This window comes from Clinocottus analis, unplaced genomic scaffold, assembly GCF_023055335.1.
Source record: "Clinocottus analis isolate CAN_PGR_092001 unplaced genomic scaffold, fCliAna1.0.p SCAF_1, whole genome shotgun sequence".
Classification (NCBI taxonomy): domain Eukaryota; kingdom Metazoa; phylum Chordata; class Actinopteri; order Perciformes; family Cottidae; genus Clinocottus; species Clinocottus analis.
The window spans coordinates 13,539,564-13,556,428 of NW_027175820.1; the positions used below are offsets into that span (position 1 = coordinate 13,539,564).

The following is a 16,865-nucleotide window of genomic DNA, read 5'->3' on the forward strand; positions in this document are numbered from 1 at the left end:
CGCTCGCCACACACAGCAATTGAATGAAGCGGCATTTCCAAAGTGTAGCTTATAAATTACATGATCAAATACACTTTTTCAAGACTTTTATTTATTCTTTTATCATCCCAGTGTCACTTGAGCCATTCAGAATTATTGGCAGCCCTGGTATAGACGAGCCAAACGTGTGATAAATACATCAAGTAATCAGCTATAACCTTCCTTAGAAATGTGTGAAATGTTGCATCATGAGTTGAATAAATCTTTTCAAAGATGATTACAAAATTGTTGGCACTTTGTTGGGTTTTTGGCATTCTTGCAAAATCAACCTGACTATAATGTGATTCTCCCCTCATTTCCAACTGCTTTAAGTATCATCAATCAAGTTCATGCATGTACCAACTTTGAATGACACACTTGAATTACTTTAGCAGCAGCAACTCTGGCAACCATCGTTTTTAAAAAAGTTAAAGAAATCAAAATAAATGTATCTAAACTAAACAAAGTATTTGATCATGGAACAATTTATTGCATATAGCTTGCTACTTAACCTTTGTGTCATCTACACCAAATGCCAATAATTCTGGGAGGGGACGGGCACTGTAAATACAATTCAGTGAGAGAAGTGCAAACATTTTTGTTTATGCAATTATAATACCAAACATTCTTCAATAAGCTGGAGAAAGTATGACAGGTATAAAGAGCCTTACTGACATCCACTTTTACTTCCACTGATCACGTTTCCATTATTGCAGGCGACAGAAAATAAATCTGTTCCATTTTGAAGCCAATACATTAAGTAATAGCCTCAGTGGGATATTTTATTTTGAACAGCTCTATTGATTGGTTTCAAATTATATCCTGGTAATTCAATGTGAGTCCCAGTGTCCGCACTTCACAAAGAAGGTCTGGCCACAAGCTGTGGACACATTTGAGGAATCAATTTCACTGTTCAAGCTATTTCCCACCCTAAGAGGCTGTAAGGATGGAGGCGATATCAGTCTGCTGACTCAATACCCTGTCTGGCATTCACAACCAAGCTTAAAACCATTTGGCAGCCCAGAGTGTATCAAGAACTCCTGACATGAAAAACACAATGTTTGTGTGTGAGAGAGCGAGAGAGCGAGACAGACAGACAGACAGACAGACAGACAGACAGACAGACAGACAGAGAGAGAGAGAGTTAATTTCAACAGCTTTAGTTGAAGTGCAGACCTAGTTGTCCGGAGTTCAAACTGAACTCGTCAGCACCATGGTTGTGCGAGTGCACAGTGGCAGATGGGAGCCTCTCGGTCTGTTTCCTGTTCCCGCTCTGGCTGTGTCTGTCTGGCTCTGGGTTGTATCTCTCTGCTCGCTGGCCTCTTTCACACGAGATATTACAGCGGCTTCGGCCTCTCCAGCTTCATTAAGGGCTCTGCGGTGTCCGAGTCGCTGTGGTGCTTTCGCTCTCGCGGGGGCTCAACTTTGCTGCATCGTGTCCACGAGGGGGAGCGCATGTAGCCTCCTCTGGGCAGCATAGGCTGGTGGGAACCTGGAAACACACAATAGCGTGTTATTAACAGGAATGCAGAGTCTTGGAAGATACAATTATGAAAACAGACTCAAGAAAATCACTTTACACCCCTGTTGTGCGAAACACAACTTGAACTACAGTTGTTTTGATGATTATTGGCATCAGTACAAATCTTTACACCTGCTAAAAGCACATCTACTACTTCCAGAGATATGTTTAAATGCAACATTACTATTGCTAGATACAGTTGCTGCTTGATTTCCTCCCAGCCATTAATAGCTTTAGCCTATTGCATACCTGCACTCACACATGCATATCAGCCCTTTCTACACATGCCCCAGATTACTGGGGTCACACTGACATTACAATTTTAAGGATTCTTCCATGAGTGAGACGATGGCCAGCTAAATGAGCTAAGAAACTGTTATGAAATGATCTACAAGAGCATTCGTCACACAAAACATTGCTTTCTATTTGTATAAACCAGTAAATAAATCATTCCTAAAAAAAACAAACCAATGGTTTCATTAGCTGTTTTGTTGATATTTGCCATGCAAAGATTGTTTTTAAGATGGGTTGCCATTGCCTCTTTGCACCACTTGGTGGTGATGTCCACCCTGTCAGGAGAACAAAAAGGCAAGAAAGACTGATAAAAACATGCTCTGCCTCAGACTGCCTGTACCAGTCTCATGCTAGATCTCTGAAGATCGTACTAAGGACCTGATTTATATAACTCCCCAAAGCCACATCCATATCCTCACACACATGAGACAAAAAGAAAGAGGGGAGGTAAACAAGAGGTATTGATCTCAGAAGATTGATGACGTCTTGGATTTTAATGAGTGAGAGGGGACAACAGCCTCCTCAGCAGCATGAAGGAGTCTGCTGCAGAAAGCGCCATCAACAACTGCTGATTGACTGGTTTTTGTGTGTATGTGGTGACAGTATATCTGTGTGTCTGCGATGTCTCTGGATATTTCCATTCCTGGTGTGCTTTTAGATTTATGTTGACTTGTTTCTGCCCTGACATCAATTAAAAGACTGATGCACATAAATTAATTCATACATGAAAATAATTGAAGACAAACACAAATAAATGTTTATTAAAGTAATTAGATACTTCCCCAACATACACATATTTTGCTTTTGTTCTTTCCCGCTCGAGAGCCCTAAAACTAGCAAGTTGAGCTTGAATCTGACCTTTTATATATACATATATGTCTATAAAAAGTGGTCTTGTGGTCCTAAAGAATAAATGTATATAGCACCTGTTTCCATTCTGGGTGTTGCTTTGTTTTGTCAGTTGTATAGTTGTGTTTCCAGTGAGATGTTACTGTCCTTTGCCACAAATACCAAGCATGAACTGTCAGAGAGGGGACGCTCTCAGGAGACATTGCCTGGGATAAAAACTATATGAATGGAGAATGATTTTCTGTTCCCGACTTCCTGCATCACTGCGTCCCTTTGCAAGTGTACTCGTCTACACATCCTTGCCCAAATCATAAAAACAAATACCCGTTTTAAAACACGGCTCATATTACTTGAACATGAAATAAGTCAACTAAGCTTATACGACAAACGAAATAAGCTCCAACGACAAAGAACAAGAGCTATGTCTGTGGTAGCTTTTCAGGGATGAGGGTAAACTCTATGGTTCATGAGACTTATTTGAGTATGAAACAAAGACCAGATACTGGACAGAGTAAACATTTTGTTCTGTCCCTCTGGAACTGCTGAAGAAAGAGAAGCTTGATGAAACACTAAGTACTGTATGTTCTTGTCTATCTCGCTATTAAAACACAAATATTGTTCACTAACTCTGGCTCAACTGTCCATGAAAAAATGCAATTTGAATCAGGATAACAAATAGCTGCAAGTGAAAGAGAGAAACATAGGAAACAGATAGCAGTGTAAACAAAACAATCAAGACACAAGCATATATAAATAATGTAGTTGTGTGGCAACTCAGATTATGATCACTGTTTAAATGGGCATTGAAGGACCAGGCTGTGTTTCCAGCAAGAAGAAGGGAATTATTCAAGAAGAACCTTCATTTAAAATGAACTGGCTTCCTCCTCTTTCTCTCTTATCTTGCTTTAACCTCTCCATCAACTCCTACGTGCCCTCAGCACACCGGCACATACTCAGCAGTTTCCCATAGAGACTAAGGCTCACTGAGCACAGCTCAATATTACTGCTTTCCTTTCTCTCACATCCACTATTATTGTCTTCACAGCACAACATCTGTATTGGACAAGAAAGGTTCTTGTGCATTTAAAAATTGACAGTGCTTGAATTCTCAAATGTAAAAATGACAAGTGTTGGGGAAATTACTTGGCAATGTAGGGTGGAAAACAACGGGGCAAATTAAGCGTTAGCGTGTCCTTGTGTAGCCCTCTACGTGAAACACTTTGCAGTGACACTACAATATGCGTTGGCAAACCCTCTACCACAATCTTGGTGGCTGCATTTGGGATTGTTATAATTTCTCTCTTAAAGCTGTATCAGAAATAGAAACAGAGATTGGAATATAAAGATAAAGACAAGCTGAGAGACAGAGGGTGAAGGAGAGGAGGAGTGTGTCTGTGGTGGCTGTGAGATAGATACAGCAAACAGGTAGAATTGAGAGATGTTTGAGAGCGGCCCTGCACATCAAAAGGTTAAAGACGTTCTACCTAGGGGGAAAAAATGTTTGTTGCATTCTCAGATGGCTGATCTATTTTTATTCACAGTTTTTACAGGTAAAAATACAAGATGGAATGACACACCCTCCTCATTGTGACGTTGCCACTCATATTTCTTAACAATAACAACCAATCATCTGACTATGTCATTTTGAGGATGCATACATTTGATCATTGTTGAAAATTTGTGTTTCCTTACAGATTTGAGGCTGTGTGAATAAAATAATGATTATAACGGTGGTAGACGTCTCCTGACAGCAGGAGTGGATGTGAGGCCTTGGACTTAAAACGTCTTGGCTGTTACATGTCCTGCATCTGGCTACTGAAAAGCAGCTGTGGCCTCAATTAACAAGAGCCTGAGGGACCTTGGTGTGGTGGTGTCGGAGAGCACAGCTGAGAAGGGTGGACAAGCTAACACTGTTTAGTCTGCTCAGCTGTGGGAACATGAGTTAAAAAAGTTAAATAAGTATGTCACGTATAAATCGGACATGTTGATTAAGGCTCACGTTTTGCCAGTACACTTCTTTGAGATGCATTAGCGTACATGTTTTATTATTTTCAAACTTACATTTGAGAAGCTGCAAAACATTTCGGAGCCATCACTATTAATAAAACTGAACTAAAGTGAATCAAAACGTGGCAGAATGTGTTATCCAATGATCCATCAAATATGAAAAAATATGGAAAAAAAAATCTAATCACTCTCGAGCAAAACAATGTTATAAATCCATTGATTTTTTTTTAAAGGAGCTTAGCTATCTTATGTTATTTTCACAGAAAGGATTATATGTGATCATTCTTTTGCACCCCAGACTAACAACTCACCTGCAAGTGACCACAGTGGAGCACCTCATTTGGTTTTGTAACTCCAGATGGTGAATATCTAAACAACCACAAAGCTGTCTTACCCTACAGTTGTCTTCGTACAAGCACCAGTGAGAAATATACCGGGTAAGACAAAATTAAGAATACTTGATAGTAGAATGCAGAAGGTTTTTTTTTTTTACTAAGAAATGAAGAACATGGGTCTTTCTTCATCATAGAAGGGCCTCTGCACTTAAATTTAAATCATTGGCTGTGGAGCTGCAGACAGCAGCATAGCACAGATGGCCCACTGGGACCATAACTCACACATAACTGGCTGTACCATGATATAGATCATTAGTAATAAACTGAAAATAGAAGGAAGGGAGATAACACTGTTGTTGTTAAAGAACGAGAGGATACAAAATGAAAAAGAAAATAAGTGCGCTCAAAGCATAGACTTTATTTATGAAGTTTTAAGATGAAGTTTCTATTACATCCAGCACTGTGTTTCAGTAGATTCAAACAGTGCAGTCCACCATTGAGTTCTCTTTAACCAGAATGATAAATAGCTATTTAACCTATTGTATATTCTCAATCAAAGCACGAGATAAGGAGATACCCCAAGTTTCTATTATAATGAAAGACCCAACTTTTTCACCAAGAAAAATGTGCGGTTTTGAATTTTTTGACAAGCACCGTCCATGCAAAGAAAGACTAGACAATATTTGTAAGACATTGTCTGAACTGTTGCGGACCTTTAAATCTCGAGCTGGCATGAAATCCTGTGTGCATAATGAGGGGCAGGAGTGTCAGAGGAGGAGAGAGTTTACTGTCCGCATGCGTGATGAGGCTCACAGGTCATAAATAAAACATGGTAAAGATTTTGTGCATCCTTGTGCGATCTGAGAGAAAGACGTGCTAGTCTTTATTGAACCTGTATACAGTCGCTACTCTCTGTTTGTGCATGAGGCTCATTTGTTTTCCTTCATTCCTGCTTTTCTGTTTTGTTGAGACTCCAATTGTCAATTTGATAGAATCAAATTTAAACTGTTTGTCATGAGACTCAAACAGCTTGAGGCAATTTTAAAAGTGGAAGTTTACCTTTTAAGGGCATTTATTCCAGTCACTATAAAACATGTTTTTGATAAGTCCCTGAAGGGAGTCACGCATCATATCAAATCATTATGACTCAGCTGGCCCTTTTAGGACCTTTCCAGTTAATAATGATGTGAAACTTTTTCTTCCTGAGGTCACTGAGTAAAACAACACTACAAGTAGTGTTTTACATTTCCTTTTGCAGGCATCTTCATCACTGAGTTGAGTTAGACGACTGCAGGGAGGGAATATCATTTGAGGAAATACCTTCCTCACCAATCAAATGATACATGATACAAATAACATGATGAAACATCTAAGCATTTTAAATATAAAGCTTGAGGCAAGCGTGTGCAAAGAACACACAAGTTGTTTTTAATAGTTTGCATCTAATTTGCATGAATTGCCCTTACCCAATTTTTTAAAATTATTTGTGTTGGTTGTAATTCCATTTTTGCAGACCTTACCTGCTGGGGACTCGTTGTGGTTCTCCTCATCAGAGTCAGCAAAAACTTCAGCCAGTTCCTGGTCGGACATGTCAGTCAGCTCTGTCAGATCCAGGAGGTCAAAGTGCACTTCCAGGGAGGACACACTACTCAGTGGTTCTATGAGGCCGGGGGAGAAAACAGCATACTTTTAGTCTGGAGGAACGTTGAGAGATTAAAATGATTCACTTGTTGTTTTTTTTACTGTCAGTGCAGAAGAAAAATGTCTCTTTAAAAATAAGTGGAGGATAGACTGCATATATTTGGAACCCAGAGCTCCTCGGTCCATCTTGTACCACTCTTACATCTCCATTGTACTCATAATCAGATCAATTGCTGGCTCTTGCAGTACTATTGTAAAACATTTATTTTGAACATATGTACTCTTTTATTTAGTTTTGTCTGTACATCTCTTGCAAAGCTAAGTGCTCTCTAAAGACATCCTAACACAGTAGATTACTTTAATCTGCCTCCGAGCACACCACTGTTATCATGTCTCTGTTTTAGCGTGACACCTGAGTTCATGTATTTAGTCACAGAATAACTGAAACAAAAGCCGGTCAGAGAAAATGAAAATAGCCTGTTCTTTCACACATTGTGAATTCCACCTTTTTCCCTGGGTGTGCTGCACCTGTTCATCTTAGCACAAGATTCCTCGGCAGACAGGAGTCACTACTGCTGCACACAACAGGGTCAAATGAACAAGAGGTGCGCATCAGCGTGTCAAGCTCTGCATTCCAATCAGGCTGACATTGTCAAGTGATGTATATGAAGTGAGATATATTCAAAGACTCTGTAATACATACATAAAACAAGGGTCCAAGACAGCTGCTTGTCTCAACATTGCTCATGTTAGGAACCAAGTCTGTGTAATATAGCTGAACAAATCTATTATGAGAAAGATGTATGGACTGCCCTCACTGAAGCAGATGTTTGTATTTCTTTATAAATCAGTGGATGCCTGTCTGCCACACAACATCAAGTCTGAAACATTTGACTGGTCGTTTGTGGGTTTTACATTGTGGAGTAATGATGGGTTAAGTGACAGGTTGAAAGCTGTTATCATCCCATGTTGTTTGCCTGCTGTTGTCCAGGCTGTTGAAGACAATGCATCAAGTTGAAGACACAAAGCCCACTCTCATGCTGCTGTTACAACTAACTCCCTGCATCGCCCTTCAGCAACTATTGATTTCAAGAAGACTGATCATTGTGCTGAAGCAGTGGCTGGTCATTGTGCCACGTTTCAGATATATAAAAAAATGTTCAACACCTAAAATGCCAGAAGAGAAAATAAGGAAGCAGTGACTATGAGAGATTGCAAATAACAGATAAAACTTTGGAGTTTGAAGTCTAAAAGGTGTCCTCGCCTGTCCTTTATTCCACCGCAAACCATCTGCTTTCCTACAGAAGTCCTACCTGTATTCATTAGCAGGACTGGGTGAAATACCAGCCATGACCCAGCTAGATATGATAGGCAGAATTATTTACAAAGACAGGGACAATGTGGCTTGCATATAAAAGCTACCCGCCACATTTTATACCTGCATCTTGCACGGTTCCGACACTATCACAGTGAAAAGATCTAAACACAGACAGAAATCTAAACATATAGCAACTCCCACACAGATTCACAAGATTGTTAATGCTGGCTCAATGGAATGATTGTGACATAATAGAAAGAAACCATGGCCGTGTCTACGACCGAACACTTTACGAAGTACACTGCAATGCAGTGCACTCTAATACAGTGCACTAACATATGTAGTACACTCTGTCGCTGATAAGTGCTGTATCAAATGGAAAGCTTACATTAACCAATTGGCGGAAGTGACGTCCGCAAATCTGCCCGCGAAACTAAGACCTAATCCCAATCTCCACCCTAAACCCTCAAACCCTGAACATTCAGGGACTCACTGACGTCAGCTGCTAAATAGTTGAGTGTGAGAGTCTGTGAGGGCTTGTACTAGTGTAGATATGAATTGGACAGCACTTTGCTGCAACATCACGTGACTACATTAAAAAAATATTGTGTACAATTATGTATTTATTTTATTCTTTTTATTCACTGGTTCAAACGTCTTCCTCATAAAATGAGAAGTAATTTTATATTATTTATTCACTTGTTTATGTCTAAATAAAATGTATGATGAATGTACAGATATATATATATATATACTGTTTGCACTCTAATTCATGTGTTTTTATGTTCCATAATGTTGTAAAGGTATTTTATCGGACTAAATACCCACGTGCCTCTTTGTTTACCTTTTTTTTTGTTTTGTTTTTACGTCTCCGTTCTTCCATTGGGAACTGCGTGTTTAGCCTCACGTTGACATAATAGAAAGAAACCATTGTGGGTAATTGATTTAGGCAAAGTCAGCATCTAATGTTGACTTACGGAAAGGGTTCATAAAGGGCTGAAAAATGTCCGCCACAGAGCCCTCAGGCACTCCACGATGTAACACTGGGACACCCCTAAACCCTCAAGGACTTCACGGGAGCGCGCCTCAAAGTCCGTGAGTCCGTAAGGGTGGAGATTGGGATTGGGCCTCAAACTGACAAAATGAACGCACTTACCCTATTTTTGTCCCTTGTGTTCCCCTTTCTCCAACACATGTTGGCTCCTCCTCTTCCGCTATGTAGCCAAGATGGCGCCTGTTTAGTGCGAGTACTGTCCATCGTTTTACACTGAATTTTTTGACCGTTTGCAGTGCGCCATCCGGGTATTTTCGGTGCACTGAATTCTGCTGGTTTTGTCAGTGTGGCGCCCTAAGCACTGAAAGTCAGTGCTTGAAGTGCGCAAGTGTTCGCTAGTCGACACGGCCATTGTCTTCACTTTAAACGCGTCAAAGCAACCTCAAGGGAGCAGCTAAATAGTGTTGAATAGGCAACAGGGGCAGCACACCCTAATTAATTTGATCATTTACACCTGTGTGTATCCTGCTAGGACACTGTCACTGCCGTGGCTGGTAATAATCCTATTTAATCTGTCATGCTTTTCCCAGTTTTATTTAGATCATAGAATGTTTTACTACCAAAGGAGACTAAATATGCCCCCTTTAGCATTTATTTCTTGTTAGCTCATGGGTTAAGCTACCACTTAGATGTATAAAGTTTTTATTTAACACACTTGAGACTTTCCTTGCCATCATAATACATTGCAAATATGGATACCTGACTTCAAATTACTCTTTTACCTTTACATATGATTAAACAGCAGCAATGCAAAGCAGCATCCAAAAGTCAGAATTAAGAAAGTGTGTGTGTCTACTGTCTCAAATGGGTTATTACATTCAGTGAAGAAACACAGCAATATGTAATCATTGGTTGACAAAAACCACATAGAACCTTTTTTTTCATATTTTTCATTACCTGCTACTTGACTACGTTTGTAAATACATTTTTACTTTCCCTTCAGGCTGGAAAGTGCTCACAGACAGGTATCAATCTTTTTGACCCCTTTTTTGGATGACTGAAGAAACTGGAGGCAGTGAAACAGGGTGTTTAAAAATTGTGGAGAGGAATGAGGGCGTGGCAGGATGATGGGAGAAGAGAGGCAGATGAATAGGTAAAAAGGTTGATGTTAAAAATAAGAAGGAAATGAAAGCAAGAGAAAGTAGATTACAGAAGGCATGATGTAAAACAAAACACCCCCTGCATTATTTACTGCCACTGTTCTCAATAGGCCACAAGGTTATTCCCATTCAGCTGTGCTTGTTTTTTAACCACCTTTTCCCTTCTTTTTTCTCCTCTCCCACACCATCTCCTCCTTGAATAATTGATCAGTGCGTTTTCTCTCCCAGGCAGACGCACTGAAACAACTGCTTCTATCTCAAAAGCCAATCAGGCGAGCTTAAAGACGCCAGTGAGGAGCACAGACAAAAGAGGCTTCACGCTGAGACTAAAAAAGGACATTGTGCCTGAAGCAGATGGATGATGTAAAAGACCACTGCTTCTTCTTACAGCAAGCATACAGCCTGGTGGTAAAGTAAAATGTAAGTCTTCTAATTCATACTCCTTCCTCGGATGTTCTTTTTTTTTTTTTTAGTATGCCCTTAATCTCACACTCAGCATTCAGGAATTTGAAATCAACGTGTGTGAAATAGTAGTTTATTTTAGAGTTTATCTTTAATAGTGATTTATGAAAAGTAAACTGAACACAATGAATTGTTTGCTTGCTGTCAATTTAATGTTCTATAAAAAGTTTCTTTCATTTTCTTTCTCTTTTCTTCTCCTTGAATGTGGAAAGGTACAGATTGGTTCAACTGAAGGAACCCAGAGCAGGGAGGATGGATAAAGGCAGGAGTTCCCATTTTGATAAGTACAGCTATAATGTTGCCTTGATGAAAATGTTTGATGAATAAAGCATGGTTACTGAGCTATAGCTGTGCAATGTTATAGCATAATCAGTAAAATAAACTCCATGAGAGTCGAAAGTCCCACATTTCTTCATTCTTCCCTTTGACTCCTTAGTTTCTGCTTATACCAATACAAACGGATAAACACTTTTTTTCACATTAGCACCACTACACAGCTGTCACCACACATTTTTAATCGCAATAACAAATGGAAAATGTATCAGCACCGCAGTTGTCTATGTTAATTAATTCATTAGCGCATCTATTGTTCCTGCGTTTTGTTGTTTTTCAATTATTTAGTTACCACTAACTCACAACTTGCTCCTCTCTGGGATATTGAAATGTTTTCATCCTTAAGGTAAACTGTGGTCCCCCTTTCTGGAGATGAAACTGCAGCACAAGGCAGGAATTTGTTTCTGTAACATTTAAGATGAAGCTGCATTGAGGCTCTGAGGACATTCCCCTGAATTAATAATCTCCATAAAATTAAAATAGCAGGTACATTTTAATCTGATTCTTGATCTTTCCATTATACAGGTAGAAATAAAGAAACAATAACAATGGGGATGATCATTGGGATTACGTGTTTTCTTCAGGTGGGATCTTTTGTTTCTTTCTTTTCATAGCCACATATTATAAACTGACCAGCCAGGTGCCATTGCCAGTTACTGGGTCCGGTTAAATCATCGAGACACAGACATTAGCCTCTGGATGAACTGTTTTTAAGAAAAAGTGTTTGGTTAGTGAAGCAGACAAAGGTTGTCTTGTTACCCCGTGTATCTGTCTGTGCTCTGGGCTCTGAGTCTGGCATGTACAGGGAAGCCTCTGTATGGTACTGATGCACAATGAGTCCTTTCAACCAAAGCAAAGCTGCAGTGGTCTGTGAGAATGTGGAAACTGGACATCTAAAATAGTCTGCAATCATTCAGAGGGTTGAAAGACCAGAAAAGATGAACATGGACTGTACTGGACGAGGACGTAGATAGGATATCTCTGCCATCCTGAATAAACATTCCTCGTCTTCTTAGTTGTATTCACTTGCTATTGATCATGTATCTTGAATGAAGCATCTTACATCCATGACCTGCACCCCATGAATATGTATCACTCTTGGACTCCTAATATGGCCTTCTCTTTGCCCACCTCCCCCGGTACTCACGTCTCTTTTCGGCGATGTGCAGCAGGCTGGCGGTGTGCCCTGACAGGCTGCCCTCACCCTCCTGCCCTGCTGGTCGGTGAAACAACTCCTTGGATAGGTCACCTGAGCTGGAGGGCTTCAGCAGCTTCTGGATGTCTTTATTGGGCTCTATCAGCACACAGAGACACAGAATCAGACAGTGAGAGGGAGCAAAGACAATAAAAAGGTGGAGATATTAATCATAGTTAGACTAGTAATACATGATTACATTAGATATGTGTGTATTACTGAGGTCGGGTCTACATTTAACCTAGAACAAATTAGGTTTCAAGGATCTGCATTACAATCTACAAAGACACATCTTGGAGAAACCCAGAGGATGAAATCATTTAAGAGATCAAAGTACTGAAATAGGTCAATGTTGGCACCAATGTCTTCAGTAATAATTCTACCAATATTTTGTTTTCCCACTCAATTGATAATTATAAACCTAACATGAATCCCAGGTAACTGAATCATATGTCCATTGAAATTTATGAATATCTCAATCTGTTTTTAACAGTCTGACCACTCTGCCTTTTGTCAATTCTGTATACATTTCTGTTATTATCTATTTGTATACACAGTGTTGAAAGGAAATGTGTTTACTTGACTTTGTGCAAACGTCTAATTCAACAGATATGTGTGATGATAAAGTTCCTCTTCTCTGAGAGCCTGGTCATGCTCTTCAATCTCAAACATCCATTAAAAATAGAAAGAAAAAAAAACAAGTTCACACAGGCTATTACCAAGTCTGAAAATATAGGGCACTTAAAATAGCATCCCTTCAAATGCAGGAGTACACACAATATCTGTTTGATACACAGATAAGACATAGTGGGGGATGTGATTAGGGCGAGTGAGGTCAGATCTGCTGCACAGTTAACTGACAGATTACAGAGGACTGAATTGCAACATGAACTATCTGAGGCTGAAGTGAGCCCACAATGGATTTATCAATACAAACTATTACAACAGGTTAAAATATTTTGGAAACTAATCTCTGTGTATGGAAAATCATTTTGTGAAAATAACGACAGCATGGCTTCTTTATATCATCACTTTTTCTGATAATAAACAGATAGAAAGACATGTGGGAGTAGAGCAGATTCTTGATGGGTGTCACCAGATGGCTGGAGAAGCTATTTCTTCTTGCAGTATGCTCCAAGACAGTAGAATTTTCATTTCAGATTAAAAGCGTCTTCCAGGCGAAGCCAAGTTAGAACATGATGGATTCTGGTTTCACGCTGAGAAGCAATGTTCATCGCTGGCATTTTGATTGATTTCCCCAGTGAGGAGCCACAGAAGCTGAGCGTATAAAGTTACCTCTGCTGTTGTAATGAAATGTTTGTTCAATATTTAGACTAGCCGTTAAGGTTACAATTTCCATCACTTTCTTCAGCAAACACTCATTGTAGCACAACAGCTCCTGACCTTTTTACTATTGCTTTGAGGCAGCTTATCATCCATCCCTCCATCCAAGCTTGAATCATACCCATTAACACCAAAATAAGCTTTTTCCACAAAAACGTCATCACAATAATAGAGGGCTGTTGGTGTTGTTGTCGAAGGAAATGTATAATATGCATGTAACATTTTGTGTGCTCATATATGTGCTCATATAAATGCCAAAAGTTGAATCAAACTCAGTGTCTCGGTTTAATGAATCAATTGCTGTCTGTAGTGCATGCAGGAAGAATGAACATCCTCAACACCATGTTTTGCCAGCTAATTTTTCTTGCTGATGGCACTCCATCTTCTATACTTAAGAGTAATGTTTTCCATGTGAATGTCTCAAAACAGATAACTTAGATTGCTGAGCAGTGAGAATGAGCCAAGAAAATCTTGACTCCAGAAGTAATTTTCCAAACTGATTATGGTGTGGTTGGAGCATTTTTCAGCATTGTTTAATTATTATCTTCTTAAGTGAAGCTATACATGCTACTTTGTGGCTGTTGTGGCACACTGCTCTCCAGAAGTCACACTCTGTGACCCTGTCATGTGATACATCATAATAATGACGTTCACTCTTATTCAATCATCATAATGAACAAATAATACCCCAATTGTTCATGGGAAGATAATTCTGGCCATCAGCATGAACAAGTAGTGCATAGATACTGCCTGTAAACAATGATAAGTGGAACAAATTTGGCATGGAAGAAAAACATATCCCATAATATCTGCTGAAATTGCATCTTATAGTGGCTGCAGTGGCTGCAGAGACATTGTTTTACCCTAATAGAGTAAGAAAGCAGAATTTTAATAGTGGTTAAATGCCTAATGTAAGTTCAGGTGCAGCTAATATATTGACAAATAAACTATCCTTCTACGACAGCTTTGCCTCTATTTGTACATTATAAGAGGTATATATTTTTATTTATCAAAGCTAATGTTATAATCTGTCATTACTCAGATACATTGCAATAATTAACCTGTGATGTATATTGACAGAGTTACATCATCAGCGCTTTGTGAATGTTTGATTGTTTAGATAGAGTGTGTTAGTGGCACTAGGGCATTGTGCAGTGCGACCACACAGCACTGGCTTCTCTGGATGGCCTAAACACAAAGACCATGTGAGTCCACTATTGTACTGTAATTTGTATTTCGTCAGTCCAGCTTTTGCTTTTTTGTACTGCGAGGCAATACCATGACGCTAAGCTGTAGAGATGAATCCTCCACAATAGGATCCTGGGAGAGGAAAATGATCAAAGACAGAGTACAAGCACTGCTATATTCAAACCTAACATATAGTAGTGACTGTATCTTGCTTAGACAATCAGAAATGTATTTAGATGATCTAAAGCAGCTCATCTGACAAATAACCTCATTCATAAAGTGTCCATACAAGTATAAACATCTTGAACATGCTGCTAAGAGACACTTACTTACAGCAGTACCCCCACAGCACAAGCATTTCAAAAGACAGCCACTTTGCAACAACCATGCTAATGTGACAGAATCCGTGGCACAGAGAAAAGAAAGAACAAAACATGGCTCTTACCTGGGCTCCCTGCCCCTCCCTGAGCCTCCATGCAGCTCAGCCGAGTGTCTTGCTGTTCACCACACCAGCATCGGAGACTGGAGGAGACAAACAGGGAGGGAAGAAGGGAGAGGCAAGAGGAGAGTGTGTCTGTGTGCGCATATGAGAGAGAGCAGGGTGGGGTAGCTGGGTTGACACAGCGAGACCTCCGCTCTCCAAAAACTCCTCCTCCTTTTTTCGTCCTCCGTTGTTCTAAATTTCCCAAACAGGTGATGTTAGTTTCTGCTCTCTCTCTCGGTCCACCTGCCCCGCTGTGTCACCGCAGCCGTCCGCCAGAGAGGGAGGTCTGGGAAGCGCACATTTCTATCTCACTTGTTTTAGTAAATGCGGCATTGTGAGGCTTGGTTTGGTATGGTATGTGCAGAATACACAGAGAGAGAGAGAGAGAGAGAGAGAGAGAGAGAGAGAGAGAGAGAGAGAGAGAGAGAGAGAGAGAGAGGGTTGAGCTGGCAGCCTGCCCAGACTGAGAGAGAGAATGGGGTGTAAAAGAGGTCTATGGATCACTGGCTGAGCCTCTGTGAGAATGTGTCCCCGTGTAATAGTTTGTGAATATAAACCTGATGATGGGATGGGCCAGTTCATGTCACATATACAGCTCAGACACGGTGCGTGCTAGATAAAGCAAGGCAGATGATTAAACGACATGTTTGGCAATCAAGCATAGTTTCTTGGCATGACAAAAAACTAACTATTTTACTAGTCTTGGATAGGTTACAGGATGGAAATCTGAATCCCATGCCTTCAGAGAAGCCCGAAATGGTGTTTTTTGTCTGCTGACGGGAATCTATTGGTCGAGCTTGCCCTCTGGTGGCAGAATCTGACATCCTCATGTTGTCATGTGATAGAAAACGACCAGAAACAAGGTCACACCCTCATCTATGGCAAGAGTCAGACACAAGAAACAGTGAAAGAAAACACAAGTTTAGATGTGGCAGCTCAGATTAATCACTTGACTTCTTGTCAAGCATTATCAGGTCATGTTTCTTTTATGTTAAATAGAGTTGCACTTGTACAGCGCGTTTCTGTTCTTCCGACAACTCAAGATCCTTTCACGTCACATGTCATTCATCCCTTTAAATATCATATTTATTTAATAATTTGGTTTTTGACCAATTACCTGAACTAATTAAATTCCCAGCAGTATATACTTTGTGTTTATTGCTAGCATGATAAACTAGGACTGTGACCATGGAAAACATCATGTCTTTTTTACATCAGCATGTTAGTATTGTTGTTACCATGGCTGTTCACTCTGCAAACGTGCAGGTACACATAAAGTACATATAAAATACAAGAGTTTATCAAAGACAGAGAGGAAGTTTTCTTTCAACACTGTCTTTTATATTTGATGATTTAATTGTTATTTAAGGATTTAAATCTCCACTAGAGATCTTTTCCACGTGAAGACTTTTGGACATGTCACAGAAGGAAAAGTGCAAGTTTAAATCATAAAATAACTTATGACTGAATTCTATTTAACTGATTTAGTTTCAGGTTTCTGGTATTATGCATGCTGCTTTACTGTCACACTGTCAGATCAGAATCAGAACCATTTATTCACCAGATATGTTTACACAGATGAGGAATTTTTCTTGGCGGAAGGTGCATAACACCAGACAGGCGAGACTATCAACAATCAACAACAACAAAAACAACAACAACGGTGCAATAGATATTAAATTAAGTATAAAAAAAGTGCTCAGACAAACAGATATGCACAG

At 39.7% G+C, this 16,865-nt stretch overlaps 1 protein-coding gene across 1 annotated transcript; it reads right to left on the bottom strand.

Annotated features, from left to right (window-relative positions):
- Nucleotides 1-74: 74 nt before the first annotated feature.
- Nucleotides 75-15,479, bottom strand: dbndd1 (dysbindin domain containing 1). The gene is made up of 4 exons (XM_068580620.1): nt 15,106-15,479; nt 12,081-12,227; nt 6,546-6,683; nt 75-1,510 (listed from the first exon to the last, which is right to left on the bottom strand). Exons 1-4 carry the CDS (start codon nt 15,134-15,136, stop codon nt 1,356-1,358), a joined length of 471 nt encoding a protein of 156 aa, XP_068436721.1. The 5' UTR covers nt 15,137-15,479; the 3' UTR covers nt 75-1,355.
- Between the last annotated feature and the right edge of the window lie 1,386 nt (nt 15,480-16,865).